This window comes from Peromyscus maniculatus, chromosome 21 (genome assembly GCF_049852395.1).
Source record: "Peromyscus maniculatus bairdii isolate BWxNUB_F1_BW_parent chromosome 21, HU_Pman_BW_mat_3.1, whole genome shotgun sequence".
NCBI classification, from domain to species: domain Eukaryota; kingdom Metazoa; phylum Chordata; class Mammalia; order Rodentia; family Cricetidae; genus Peromyscus; species Peromyscus maniculatus.
This window is the reverse complement of record NC_134872.1, coordinates 32,498,533-32,514,135: the sequence shown is the minus strand read 5'-3', so window position 1 is coordinate 32,514,135 and position 15,603 is coordinate 32,498,533. Positions and strand designations below refer to the sequence as shown.

General features: G+C 47.9%; 1 protein-coding gene across 6 annotated transcripts in view; it reads right to left on the bottom strand.

The window, feature by feature from the left end:
- Positions 1–15,603, bottom strand: part of Uxs1 (UDP-glucuronate decarboxylase 1) — a 76,390-nt gene that overhangs the window by 19,384 nt on the left and 41,403 nt on the right. For all 6 annotated transcript variants that reach the window (XM_006993542.4, XM_006993543.4, XM_076557252.1 and 3 more), the window contains exons 7-9: positions 11,021–11,125; positions 9,169–9,228; positions 6,279–6,400 (exon numbers count right to left, since the gene is read on the bottom strand). In XM_006993542.4, coding sequence (XP_006993604.1) covers positions 6,279–6,400; positions 9,169–9,228; positions 11,021–11,125 — 287 coding nt within the window. The remainder of the gene's footprint in view (positions 1–6,278; positions 6,401–9,168; positions 9,229–11,020; positions 11,126–15,603) is intronic.

Genomic DNA, 15,603 nt, shown 5'->3' with positions numbered 1-15,603 from the left:
GCAAGCACATCCTTGTGTTCCAGATCATATGACATCCATCTGCATAGCCAAGCCCTGCCACCTACTAGACTTGTGAGTTCCCATCATGCCGTGGTGCAGGGACTCAGCCTGTACAAACCAACATTCACAGAACTAGCTACTGGTTCATTCTTAGCCAGTGCTTCATGCCACTGTGTACTCTGTCCTTTATGGGGAGCCATGTGTCATGGACCCAAGACTCTGAACATTGAGGACAAGAACATCAGCAAGTTAAGACGAGACAGACTTGTGCAGAGCCCCATGCAGAGCACCAGCCTGAAGACAAGGCCACCGAGCACAAGCACGTGGGCAGAGGGAACGCTCCAGGTTTGTCCTGGCATTCTCCAGCTATATTTAATTTTTTTTAAGACTTACGGTCCTGGTGTGTGAAGTGGGAACAACAATGTCCATTCTGCTATGTCACAAGGATTATAAAACAGTGATGCTTCTTTAAAAACTGGCAATGTCACAATTCTGAGCCCAAGACAGATGGTTATTTTTTGGTATCCAGTATCCCTCCCTCGGACAGAAAAATCTGATGATCTCAAAGTCCCGGACAGGATTTGCATAAAACCTTCACAATCGCACATGTCAGCTCTGGAAGACTTCAATACCTAGTGTGACGTGAGTGCCCTGCACAAAGCTGTATACTGTACCGCTCCAGGGAAGAGCATATACAAATTCAGCACGTGTACCATTTTCCCTATGCTTTCCCTTCATGACTGATACAGATCCACAATTATGAAGGGGAGATGCCTGCACTTGTACCTGCCCTTTGTCTCTGACTCCTGATCAGGCTAACTTACCTTGAACTGGTAACCACCAGCCCCGCTACAAAACCTGAGATCTACAGTGGTGACCTGCCAGCACAACATGTCGGTGCTATAGAGCCACAAACTGTGTGGGAACAACCAATACTGGATTTACAGCCCCACGCAGAGGTGAAACCCACATTGGATAATGCTTGGATGACCAAGAACCTGAGACTGGATAGGCTAGGGGTCTAGGGTCCAACTAAACACTATTACTGATCTGCTAAGGAACACAGCAATAAAATAACTCCTCATGACATACTGCTGTGGCCACAGATCAGTGCCTTGCTCAGCCCACATCAGTGAAGCTGCTTCTTGCAGTAGATGTCATTAACACAGAGACCCACAAGTGGACCTTGTGCAGAGACGGAGAGACCTTGGAACACTCAGTCCTAAATGGGATGCCTTCATCAAGCAAGCCCTTCCCTCAGGGATTAAGGAGCTATATGGAAGGGGAGGTGTAAGAACCAGAGGGGCTGGATGACACTAAGGAATCAGTGTCCTTCAGACACATCAGGACTGACATACTCGTGAGCCCACAGAGTGTGGCAGCATGCACAGAGTCTGCACAGGGTCAAGCCCAATGAGGCTCTGGCACTCAGAGGGCAAAGGGACACGAGCTCCCACCCCTAACCAAGAGGTTATCTCCAAGCGACATCTGCTTGCAAAGGAAAAATTAGTTTTCTCTAGCATACTCACTAGGTATATTAACCACACTTAAGGGTAGGTAGGTCCCATGCCCAGCAGCAAACAGCCAACACAAAATAGACTTGGTTTTTTGTAGACTTTTGTCTCATATTGCTTTACTTAGGGGTTTTTCTGTCTTACTGGCCTTCTGCTTGTGTGTTCTAGTTTCCCACTTTGTGTTTGTATGGTGTGTGTGTGTGTGTGTGTGTGTGTGTTTCTTGTGCTTTCACGCTGTTACTTTTCCTTTTCAAAAATCTGGTTTGCTTTTTTTGTTTGTGCTTTCTAAAGAGAAAAAGAAGGTGAGTTGGGTGGATGGGTAGGACTTGGGAAGAGTTGGGAGAGAGGGAACCATGATCAGAATATATTGTTTAAAAAATTACTTTCAATGAAAAAGAAGTGATCATGTACAATGTTTCCCAGGTATCCCACCAGGATGACAGGACTACACTGTCCCAGGACAGCACCCTGGGAGGATTAATCACAGGCTTGGGGAAGAGCAACTGGATGGGACTAGTGTGCCATCCCCCAAGGGTAGGCTGGCATCAGCCATGGCACTGTTCACTTACAGTGGTTAAGTCCTGAGGTATGGAGTCAAATGGCCCTCCCTCAAGTCTGCTCTTCAATGTAAGCCATGTCTTGAAGAGTGTTCTATCAAGCCATGGGCACTGTAATAGGATCGCTGTTCGACGATGGAAAGTCCTTAAAGGACAGAGGAGTACTGCACAGGCTGGGGAATGGGTCTACCCACAGGTGTCACCCTCTACTATACAAAGACCTGTCCTGCAGGAGAAGCCTGGGGTAGACTGACCTGAAAGCTGTAACAGTGCTCCCAGGAAGGGCATCCCTACTCTGCCATGTTTCCTCAGTCTTCCTCACACCCTGCACGTGTGTGAAGCGATGAGGGCAAGAGGCTGAAGCATCTTACTCTCTGCTGCCTCTCACATTTGTACCTAAGGACAAGGTCTAGGCCACTGTGGAATACAGCTCACCAGGCTGGGTGACTCTCACATTCACTCTAGAGGGTGGCAGAAGGCCACCTAGGCTGGGGGATGCCAGATGTGTGCCGTCAGCTGCCTGACAATCCTCTTCAATGGACTACTTTAGTGCACTGGATCCACTATCCTATGCCTAACTCATACATTAAATTGTATCATAGTTGTACAGGTCCAGAAACAGCTTAACATGTATGCTCCTGAACTTCCAGCTTCAGATACCCGCTGGTATATCTCCTTCAAACATAACGTGACTACTACACTAACAAGTGGACCCTCTTCTGGTTGCTATGCATCACGTTATACTGAGACCACTGTAAAGCCAGGAGGGAGCGAATACCACGCTGCAGATGCCTATGTGGGACAGCAGAATGCGGCAGCAGGCAACCTGGGAACCACGCCAGGGCCGGCAAACACAGCAAGCCCTCTAGGGCGAGTTTTACCCATGGAACACTGGGCTTGTTGGGCTGCTTATTTTCTTTCAATTTAAGAGTAATATACATAGCAACTATGTTTTTTTTTTTTGGTAAAGTATGCTAATGCCAAAATGTAAATGAAAGCCATGCCCTCAAGGTTATTGCCCCAGATGACTTCTGACTTCTGAGTTCTCTTTCTGCTCTGTTGGTCTGTGGTTTTATGAATGGTGGCCTGTTAGGCAGACTCAGCTCAGAGAGTGGGTGGGCCATGACTTCAGAAGCAGACTCACAGGGGGCTAGGAGTGTAAACGTACCCTGAGCTCTGACCACAGCCTGAGGGGGAGCCCCCACATTATAAAAGCTCCATCCCATAGGCACACAGAAGCAGCAACCTAGTTCTTCCCTGAGAAGTTCAAACTATTCATGAAGGATGCTCTGTTCTGTCCTTTGATCTCCACAAAAGATGTGCAGAGAAATAAAACTTTACATTGAACAAATCAAGGTATTTCACTAATTATGAGAATCTTGGAAGAAACTCCTTAAGAAAAGGCAAAGTTAGCCGGGCAGTGGTGGCGCACGCCTTTAATCCCAGCACTCGGGAGGCAGAGCCAGGCGGATCTCTGTGAGTTCGAGGCCAGCCTGGGCTACCAAGTGAGCTCCAGGAAAGGCGCAAAACTACACAGAGAAACCCTGTCTCGAAAAACCAAAAAAAAAAAAAAAAGAAAAAGAAAAAGCAAAGTTTTATTTAATAAAAAAGGTTATTCAGACTTTGATTTATCTTGTTTACATTTTCATTCCTTACATTTGATTTATTTACACACCATGTAGAGCCCTGAAAAAAGACACTTATTAATGAAAAGGGATACATTTTTGTGTGTAAAAAGCTATAGCTATTAAAATAACCAAATCTACAATATGCTAATATATGTCCAACTTAGACTTTCTAAAAGCATAAATCCTAACAACTGAAATGCTTTTCTCTAAAACTACCAGAAAAGGATGCGTATTTAGAACTCAAAATTGATGGTAATATGTGTGCTAAGCTCTGGCTGGGAAGCAACTGGTACCTAGAGTATCACCACATGGGCTGCTGTCCCGGGTGTCACCAGTGACTGTGCTTATTGCCCTAGAGTTGATGCCCTTGGATTCGGAGCTGCATCATCTTCTCACTCAGCGATACCTCCTTATCCACAGCAACCTGTCAAAACAGCAGACAGAGCATGCTGTACAGGTAGCCAGCCATAGGCTCAAGCTCCACTTAGGAGCCAGGGAGCAAGTGTGGAGCAGGTAACCCGTACTCACTTCAAGACTGCTTGGTGGAAAGCGGGAAGATTAGACAGATCTGAACAAGGCCAAAGCATGTTGCAGGCACTCTAGCCCCAGATCCTGATCCTTTGGGCACTCACTCTAGCCACGCAGGGTAACCCCAGGTGCTGTGTCATCTCTAGATGGTGGCACGTCTGACAGGCAGGGCACCATGGTACCCAGCAGGGCAGTGGGGTCGGTAATCAGGATCTATGGGTTATGTTCTCTAAAGTGAGAAGTGAAGACCAGCGAATCCTCAGTCACAGACAGGAACTGTCTCCATACATACAGCCTGGGCCCTGAAGGAGTGCAGTACCTGTTCCTGAGGACATCTTACCCAGAGCGCAAACCCACACAGGCTCACAGGTACCTGACTCAAGTTGCTGCTTCCTAACATGAAAGCCAGAGCTACAGGATGCTCTCCGTGTCTTGGATGCTCAGTGGTGGTGGTTGTCTCGTTTATTTTCCCTCTGGTATCTGTCTCTAGATGGCACTACAAGCAGCCATTTTTCTTCTGTTTATCCTTGTCTTCTGACACCTCTACAACCCACAGAACGTCCCGCTATACCCAGAGCAGTCAGGATGAGAGGAAAGGCAGGGTTTTTCTCTTTCCTTAGCACCTACTCAGACCCAGAGGAACAGGTGCCGGGGTGCATCTCTGAGCTGGCTGGTGCCACGGTCCAGGCTCGTGGCTCTCCCTGTGTAGGAGCCCGCTATTTACAACACAGGGAATGGGGACAGAAAGCTGGAAGCTCACCTCATGATTTACATTACATCTATGAGAATCCAGGCCTACCCATGGCAGATAGACAAAGCAGAGCTCTAGAACCTGATACCTGCACAAGTTATCTTAGCATTAAAAAACGGAGGAAGCTGAGTGTTCCATAAAGAGGCAGCCTTGGCTTCATGCTGTACTGTCATCCATGTCACAGAATGACTGATAGTCTCCACAAAGTAGACGGGACCAAGGATTCCTCCAGTTTCCACATTCTGGTACCATGTACTCCCATATTGCCTTCCTCTCTTGCCCACTGGCTAGATGTGGTGAACAGCACATCTATACACAGCTGTCCTGAAACTACATTCCCATCGTGTCCTGCTTCAATAAAATCAAGTTCCTGAGGATCAGAGAGCGTTGGCCCAAGCACAGTAGAAATTCAGTGAGAAAATGCATGGAACAGCACAGGACCTCGCCTGGCCATACAACATGCCTTCTGCTGCTCTGCCCAATGCTACAGGGCAAAGCCACAAGCTCATATTAGAGATCAGGGTGCCCAGCCATCTCCAACTCATGTTACGGTAGAGCCAGTGAGGGACCCTTGGCCTCTTGGTCTGTGAGTATGATGAAACACCCATGATGGAAGCACCCAGTGGAACCATGAATAATCAAGCAGGTAGGAGAGACAGTGAAACAGAACCTTCTAGAGGTCCATATTAAAGCAACCAGCAATTCCATTCTACACTAAAAGATGACCAGAAGGATGATTTAAAGACTCTACCATGGCTAGGCAGGTGGCTCAGGGGGCAAAGTGCATGCTATAAGAGGATGAAGGCCGGAGGCCCAGGGCCAACATAAAAACCAGTTTCCTCCCAACCCACTGCGGGAGGGAAACAGGATTCCTGGTGCAAGCTGGCTAGCAAGACCAGGTGATCTGCAAGTTCCTGCTACCTCCACGAAAGTACACATGCATGCACATGTACATGCACCCACGCACAAGAATATAAATACACACACATAATCAATAACTATTAAAAATAAGCCACACCAACTTGGAAGCCTTGGAAAAAGAGGGGGATGTTAGCTGCTGATGGGCAAGGGACAATAGGGAAGCATGCTGTTCCCAGTCCTCTCACAGTACTAGAAACCAGTTCATCTCATTTTGAAAACAAGGAGATGTGTAGAAACGGTTGGTAACGCCATTCATCTGTAACAGTGGACACCAAGCCTTCCCAACACCCACTCGCAGATGTCATCAGCCCTGGGGTTTATCCCGTCCCCAGAGTGCTTCACATGTGTCCAAAGCAGCAGCACGAGTCTGGACCAATACCTGCTTCATGTAGGCATAACACATGGTCTCTGCGACACGTTTGCCCTCGTCGTAGCAGGCCCGGGGTCCTATGGGATTCACATGGCCCCAGTAGTCCTCACTTTGAGGGTGGACCTCAGGATCTATGAGGAAGCATGAGAAAATGAGACTTCATTTTTGGTCCCTACCCAGATCCCAGTCCATTATAGGAACAATGTCTGCTTACGATGGGCCTAGGTAAACATTTGAAAACAGAGAAGTGCATGAGGTCAGCTCAGTGTGCTGTGCCTCTCTCTCCTCAGTTTCAGGGCGCCTGGTACCTTCCCTGTCTCAGCGAGTCACAACAGCTGTTCACAGGCTAAAGAGCAGAAGGCCAAAGCCCCTTAACTTTAAGGCCAAAGCCCCTTAACTTTGTCTTCCCTCTATCCCTGAAATGATTCTTAATGTTCTCGGAAGATACATGGCTCGGTTTCATAAAGTATGTAGTTAGAATAAAGGAAACACTCATAGAAAGGGTCTAAAACAGCCTTTGTGTGGAGCACACTGGCCTTCTGTCCAACAATTTGAGGCCCATGATGAAGACAATCCTGGGGCCCTGTGCAGGGCAGATGCTGGGCAACAGCATCCACAGGTAGACAGAATCCTTGCTTTGCTACTGCATATATAAATCAACACTTAAAGACACATTCAAGGAATAAACTACTAAAAACAACCAAATGACAAAGTCTTTATTTAACTCAAGTGTATTTGTAAAACAGGAATTAATACCTATTTTATCTAGGGCACCAAGAGCTTCCTACATATACATGTGCATCCAACCATGCTATAAAATGCTATAAGTCTCTTCCAAGAAATCTAGACAAAACCATAAGCAACTCTGTGCTGTAAATCCACAGCTGACGTATTTTGCACGTGGCTTGACCCCAGACTTGTCAGGAGTAAGAGAGAGGAGAATATATGGGTGGACCCCTGGCACGTGGCTCTGAGTCAGCCAAGCCTTCCTTCAGAAAGCAGCTATGACTCTGCAGTCCCATACAGTGCAGCGAGGCTTGATTCTGTGAGTGGAAATCCCCCCAGCAAGAGGCAAGGTACACAAGAGAGAAGAGGTCAAAGGCAAAGACTCCCTGAAAAAAGAAAACTAATGACTTATGTTCACAAAGATATGACCAAGATCAGGCATCTTCCTAGCGTCTGACAAGCCAGACCCCAGAGGAGGTGCTCACACATTTCTGGCACGGGAGGAAGCCAGGCATAGCCCTTCAGTCTTGGCACCATTCTGGGCTGGAATGTTCAGGGCGTCAAGCTTCTAAAAAAGCTCCTTCACAAAGTTACCTCAGGACACCATGGGGGCAGGGCAGGAGCGGTAGGGGTAAAGGGCTGGGGCTGGGACGGTGACTCACTGAAGTACTTTCTTTGCAAGCACAAGGTCCCGAGTTCTAGTCCCAGAACCCACTAAAAAAGACAAAAAGGCTGGGCATAGTAGCACCGACTTTGTAATCTCAGCACGGAGGAGGCAGAGAGAGGCAGACTCCTGGGGTCTGTGGCCAGGCACCCCACCCTGCCGGGTGAGCCCTAGACTAGGTGAACAACACCGAGGAATCAGACTCCCAAGTGGTCGCTGCCCTTCACAAACGCATGTGACCTGCATGCACACGGAATACCTCCATGTGCTCAGGCTCCTATCAGCGAGCATGTGTGCATGAGCATGCATGTAAAGAGTTAGTAAAAAACGATTCCCCAAAGCCACTGGGGTGTGGCAGTGAGTGCCAATCATCTCGGCACAAGTGGAAGCCAGCCTAGGCTAGAGCAAACTGGAGCCCAGCCTGGGCTGCGTTCTGTTTCAAAAGACAAAACAAGGGAAAGCTTTCTGATCCTTGCCCTCCTCACCCCCATTTGTGAAGCTGCCAGGGTAGGCAGACGCTGCACTAGGAGCACGGGAGGAGAAAGTGCCAGACCACAGGAATCATACCACCCTTATTACTTAAGACTCCCCAAGACAAATATGCAAATAAATGCTGCTGAGGAAGGCAGGGGGCCACTGTGCCTTTTAGACACAATGGGGTGGGGGCTGGGGCACCTATTTTGCCCTTCAATTGCCCAGGACTTCAAAAAAGAGGAGGACGTGTTACACTCTCATGGCAGGTACAACCGATTTCTGTAGAATTTTCCTATTGCTATGTTGTTTCTCTACCTGGCAGACTTACTTCAAAGATGGTCTCTTCTCATTTCACACCTTAACACCCTCATTTCCCTTGTCTAGAAGGATAACGTAAAAAGAGAAAAAAAATAGATATATCTGTACATAAAATGTCGGGGTCTGGTGTCACGCTGTACCAGGTGAAGGTTCTTCCACACCCTGCAGCCACCTGGCTTTGGACTGGGTAGGAACCAACATGAATTGAAAATGTGCCCCCTCCCCATTCCTGACCTAAGTTCCCGGGCGTGGATAGCTCAGGGGAGACCATGAAGGCGGTGGGTGGGTTAAATGTGACCTGGAGTTTACTGGCACTGTCTACTAAGGTTCTTCCAGCAATCTTTCTGTAACGGGTGAGGCGGTGAGCAGGTGTCCATCACCAGGCAGCTCTCAGGTCACCCTGCAGGCTCTTCATGGCTGGCCAGCCAGCCAGCACTCATTGTTCTCATGGAAGAGTAATGTGCCAGCAAAAGGTGAAAAGTGACTTCATGTTGGTAATTTCTGAGATGTTTTCAGAGCAGAATGGAAAACCTCCACCTCATCATCACTGGACAGCTCACCTGACCCAGGCCTCACAGCGTAGACACCAAAAGAGAGTCTGTGTCAACTGCTTGAGCTTTCTAAATGGAATCCTGGACTTTGATTCCATCTTATCTAGAACAGGATGCAAACAGCCCCATGGGTCAGCGGACATCTTTCAGGGGCCCCATCACTCACCTCCATATACCTCAGATGTGGAGGCCAGGAGCAGACGGGCACCCACGCGCTTTGCCAGTCCTGCAGAAAGTGTACATGTCATCAGAAGAACTGTCAGCTTACAAGGGCAGGCATGTGCGTGCGTGCGTGCATGTGTGCGACCAATGTAAGCAATGTTTTAGTCCTGCAGGTGCCCGAGCGTCCACCAAATTATTTATCTACTCCTAGTACATCTGCCATGGAACCACAATGAAAAAAAAATAGCAAGAAGAAAAATGCAAATGGACCCTTTAAAACAGTAGCATTTAAGTTAAAAGTGGGAGCTACAAGCTTGGCCAGATCCAGACTCTGATGAGTAAGTACAATGTGGGTCCAGGAGCTTCTGTGCTCCAAAAATACTATCTCACACCATTGGTTTTGTTTCTTTAATTGAAAAACAATTTTTATTCATGGAAGATATTCTGATCATGGTTTCCCCTCCCCCAACTCCCCCCATCCAGCTCCTCTCCACCTTTCCATCCACCCAACTCTTTTTCTCTCTATATAAAACAAATAGGCAAATGAAAAAGCAAACAAACCAAATTTTAAAAGGAAAAAGCACAAGAAACACACACAGAAATGATTCACTCAAAAACAAAACCTACACAAACACAAAATTGAAAACCATAATACACAAGCCATAAAAATACAAAATTGGAAACCATAATACATAAGCAAAAGATCTGTAAGACATAAAATGCCCAACAAGCTGGGCGGTGGTGGCGCACGCCTTTAATCCCAGGACTTGGGAGGCAGAGGCAGGCGGATCTCTGTGTGAGTTCAAGGCCAGCCTGGTCTCCAAAGCGAGTTCCAGGAAAGGCGCAAAGCTACACAGAGAAACCCTGTCTGGAAAACTCAAAAAAAAAAAAAAAAAAAAAAAAAGGCCCAACAAAGCATTATGAGACAACAACAACAACAAAAATCTACAAAAAGACCACTGCATTCATTTTGTGTTGACCATCACTGGGCTTGGGCCAACCCTTAAAGTGTGGTTACTATATCCAGTGAGACTCCATTGGAGAAAAGTAATTTTTCCTTTGCAAGCAGATGCCAACTGGAGATAGCTTCCTGGTTAGGGGTGGGAGCTGTGTCTACTGTGTCCTGTCAGTGCTGCGAGCCTGTCCGGCTTGAACCTGTGCAGGTCCTGCGTGTGCTGCCCCAGTCTCTGTGAGTTCACATGTCCATCAGTCCTGTAGTGTCTGCATGACTGTTTCCTCTGCATTGTCTTTTGTGGCTATCCTGTATTATACTAAGTAACCACCCTGGCAGGTTACATAGCAAGATAAGATGCTTCTCATCCCACCTTCCCAAATGGCACATCTACCACCTCTTCTGCATACCCTACCTGGGCAACCACCTGTATTCTGATGCTGTCTTCCAGGCTTCACATACAGGTAGCCACCACAATCCTCAGTCCTGCCCCTAAACTGCTTTCCTACACTCAGCACCCACACAAGAACAACTAGACCACCACTAAGTGTGGGGTCAAGCAAACAGGGAGAGTCCTCCACACTTGTCCCGGACTCCCAACATACGGTGGAAAAGTCCATCACCTTCTAGCCCTGATGCTGGCCACCCCCATGCTGAGGGTGAAAAGATCTATGCTAAGAATGAATCTTCTATTGGAGTAGTTGTGAAGAAAAAAAGAAACGTGTACTAGCTTTTGCTGACTCAAAATGGAAAAGTTACTAAGTTGCAGGATTTGGTACAATCTAAGTTTGAGCAATCACAGGGGTCTTGGAATACACATTATAGATGGAAGTCTCGCCACTCTGCACACTAAGGATTGCTTAAACTATTCCCAGAAAGGAAGAAAAAAAGGCAACTTACTGACCCAACATGTTTAGCGTTCCAATTGTATTGGTCTTCAGCGTCTTAATGGGGTTGTACATGTAGTTCGGAGGGGAGGCCGGAGATGCCAGATGGTAAATCTGGTCAACTAGAGGAGGCAAAAGAGAAGTGTATTATTTCTAAGAACAACGACGTTGTTTCTAAATCCTAAACTAGAGTGTAAAACAGTGCCAGTTTGTCTTATGCTGAAATTCCACTTACTAATATATGGTTCCATATAGATACCGATTACATTCTCAACAACTTCAAACAAAGCAAACACTAATAATAAATCACAAAGAAATTGACTTTAGAATAATTCTTTAGTATGTGTATAATTACAGCATTTATTGAGGATGGAAGCAAATCTACACTAAAGAGATGGACGTAGTTTTTATTTTACATAGACAATCAGATCCCGCTTGAACACTGCTACTGCAGGGCAGAAGCACCTTTAATGCTTTTCGGAACTGATGGAGATTCTGACTTCAGAATCCTCCACGCTGAGAACATCACTTCCTGTAAGTGTGCAGTACCAACAGCAGAGTGGGCTTAGGATAGCTCAGGTTTGCAAACTCTGCCTGTTTCAAAGTCAGCCACCCACATAGTGTTTTTTAAAATCAAACACCATAATACAATACAACCTATACTATTCGATAATTCTGTGCTGGGGATAGGAAAACTGTGATGCCTTTGGTAAAAGCAGCACAGTTCATAATGTACAACAGTCTCACACCGGAGCATTGGCTGGCATGCACGGCACTGCACTGCAGGAACTGCATTGTACATGCAGTGCCATGTGCATGCCATGTGTTCAGATCAAGGCTACATTGAGGCTGCACAATGAACCATGGCCAAGCACTGCCAGAAATACCTCGGATTCAGCACAAATTTGCGGTTTCTTTGTTTTTCTTTCTTTTCTGACAGCCTCATGTAGCCCGGGACCTTGAACTTCTCATCCCCTTGCCTCTAACTCCCAAGTGCCTGGATTCCCAGTGTGTACCTTAGCCACAGAACAAGTCCAAGTCAGCCTGGGCTATAGAGCCCTGTCCTAAGAGGGCGGAGCCGGGAGAACTAAGAGGGCGAGTGTATCTTGTGAGTCCACTGCACTTCCCTGACATCGAACAGAAGCCATGGAGCTGTAAGCTGCCCTCCTTCCCATCACTCCAGCCCAGCCTTCTGGGCTCACCCTGATGCCGTTCTGTATGGGAAATGTCTTGCTGCCCTAGTCAGAAATCACCCCTCTGGGGCTGGCCACTCATGCTGCCAGCCAGTGACTTCAACTGTCAAGTGATCTGTCCAGCAACCAACAAGCGGCTTGGACACTGTTTTCCCACCTCCACTCAGCAATGACCTCAAACCCCAGATGCAGAGTCCCAAGCCCACTACGGCCACCAGCACCTCTTGGTGGACCTGGACACAGTCGATGGAAAACAGACAGCCCTCCCCAGGACTTCAGCCAGGGCCCTGGGAACAGCCCAAGTTAAGAGAATAGTGAGCTAAGACATAAACTTGTCTTTCCCACTCCTTCCCCCGCCAGAGCTACTCTATCTGGTTTGTTTTTCTGCCATGTGACACGTCGGTCCGCCTGATTTTCCCGGAAAGATGAGGGGTGTCCTGCACAGTTACATCAGGACCTCTACTTAGGTCCAGGGGTCCAGTGAAGGAGAACCTGAACACTGCATGGAAATCCAGGCTCTACACAGTCCACTTCTCTGCCAATGTGTTCCACTTGTAACACTGCCCACAATACCCCTGCTCCTGTCCTAAAAAGGACAACTGCACGGACTGTTGACTTAATTAATCTGCCGAGGATGTATGAAGAGGAAAGGGAAACTTCGGAGGAGGGGCAAACAAGTGCAAATGTGAGCTGCCTCAAGCAATATTAATAGCTGGCTCTGGAATGTCAATAAAGCTACAAGGTTAATAACACTCAATAGCCAGAGAAAAAGCCTGAGAACATGTCAGCTGTGAGTTCAAAGCACAGGAAAAATGAGCCTAACACTCAGGCTGGAAGTGGAGAGAGGCTGCCAACGCACCCACTGCATCTACTGCTCTGTGGTGTCTCTGGATGTGGGCTGCCAATGCTGCCGCCTGACCCGTTTGCATTTGCAAGGCTATGAGCTGTGGTCTTAGCTAGGAAAAAGAACCTGGAGGAAAATCCCTGAGAGCCTTCCACCCGATCATCAGGCATGCCTCCCAAAGGCAGGCACTCGCCTGTATGCTGGAAGGGTGGGGCAGGAGGGCACTGAGGTTGCCAGGGGAGGGGAAAACTGGCACCAGAAAGGGGCTGCCTGCATGCCCTGCAGATGGAAGACTCCTGAGAGAACCCAGAGCCATTTTCAGAAGGCACCAGAGAAATCCGGAGTTGTCTTCCTCTAGACACAGATGCTCATGCAGTCAATGTCTCAGGTGGCACTGAGGTCCCTCTGGGATGGGGCCCATGCTATAAACAGCACTGCCACACACCAGTTAAGGACTGCACCATGACACCAAAGACTGGCATCACTAGGTGTCTCTCTGTGAAAGTGTGCATTGAGAGAGCTTCTGTAAGACTCTCTTTTCTACATTCCACGTCAAAGACATGGCGGAAATGCAGTCAGCCCCATTTCCAAAGGATCTACATCCACCATTGAGACCAACTATAGATCACAACCACCCCCCCAGGACTGCATCTCCACTGAGTACATGCAGCCTTTCCCTGTCATGATTCCACTCTAGCAACTGCTTCGCAGCAACCAGGGTGCACATGATACACTAAGTGCCGGATAGGTGTGTGGAGCTTCTGTATGGGACCTGAGCATCTATGGATGCTGTGCCCATGGGGCTCTGGGACCATCCTCCACTGTCTTACCTGGGCTTCTATAGCTGTGATAAAACACTATAACCAAAAGCAACTTGGGGACTGGGGGGGGGGGTTACTGCATCTTACACTTCCACATCAGAGTTCCTCATCAAAGGAAGTCAGGGCAGGAATTCAAGACAGGAAGGAATTCCTCTTCTCAAACCTCTCTATCTGTGTCAAGCTGGCAATGAACCAACAAGCACAGGCACTTCCGGAGGACTGTCTGGATGCGCTCCTAACATGGGGCTGAGAGTAGCCCCAGCCTTAGCCTTGACAGCAGCATTTACAGTGAGAAGCAGGATTCCAGGACATGTACAACTCTGCATACTCCTCTCAGTTCAATGCAAGAGTGGGACTGGGCCTTGATTCCTCTCAAACAATGCCAAAGGCCTGGCTCGGCCTGGGGCTGTGTGGTGACATTTTATCTGTGTACCCCAATAAAGCTCATCTGAGGATCAGAGGGAAAAGCCAGCCACTGTATTAAACATAGAGGTCAGGCAATGGTAGCACACACCTCTAATCCTAGCATTTGGGAGGCAGAGATCCATCTGGATCTCTGTGAGTTCAAGGCCACAATGGGAACAGAGCCAGGCATGGTGGCACACAGCTTTAATTCCAACACGAGTTAACCATAGAGGTCTGGAGGTCTGTACAGACAGACAAGAAGTGACAGAGCTGGGCAGAAAGAGGAAGTGATCTAGCTGGGAGGAAAGAGGAAGTGAGATGGCAGGGACAGAAAGGCATATAGGCGTGGGTATACAGGAAGTAGGACTCTTTGAAGGCCGAGGAGTCTGTAAGGTGAGGTTGCCTGTGGCTTGTCCTATTCCTCTGATCTCTCAGTTTTCACCCCAATATCTGGCTCAAGTTTTTTTATTAATAAAACCATTTAGCAATTTGTCGTACAGGGCTGGGGTGTTTCAGGGCTCTCTTCTTGTGTGTCCACAATGCTTTGCATGAAGGCCTCTGTTGCAAATTAAACAGAAAGGACCTCTGAGATCAACCACTTCCTTCAGTATATATTTATACTTGGGTGTAAAAATCAAAGTTGAGACATTAATTCATAAATTACAGTAAACTAAAATATTCTCATGAGCACAACAGGCACCTAATGCTTACGTCACCAACGACCCAAGCCCCTTAGCAAATGCACTTTCCCAAGCCTGCTTTTACCTGGGTGCCCGCGAGAGGCAGCTCAACCTCTCTTACTTCCCTTCCCTGGCGTCCTTTCCCATGGCTTCTCCCCACACTGAAGCGTTTGCTAAGGGGTTGCTGTGGCTTGGTGTAATGGGGGTACCTCCTGCTGCCACACGAGCACAGGGAAAGCCGAGCTTGCCAAGCCGACAGCGTTGCTGTTAAGTGCTGCCACCGATCACTCTCACCCCTTCTCCCCTGGGCTCCTTCATGGGTACCGCTGCTCTCTGGGCACTGCAGACGAGCTGCCCTCCATCCACATCTGTGTTTACGCAGATGCTGGAAAACCAAAATGGAAGAGCTCCGAGCAAAGGGCAGGCTCTTTGCCTCAGGAGCCTGAACAAGAGAGAGTCCTAGGATGACCATTCCAGAGGTCATTCCATAGGATGGCCTTTGCAGCGTGTTTCTGACAGCTTCAACACCAACGCCCAACAAAGGGAGTAAGACCACACTCTGTTTATACGTGGACTATCTCACATGGGTCTGTATTTTGCACAGTTGGTGCACGGCCTTTGAGGCAGCCGCAGAAGCCTGTTAGTACCTGCTGTACC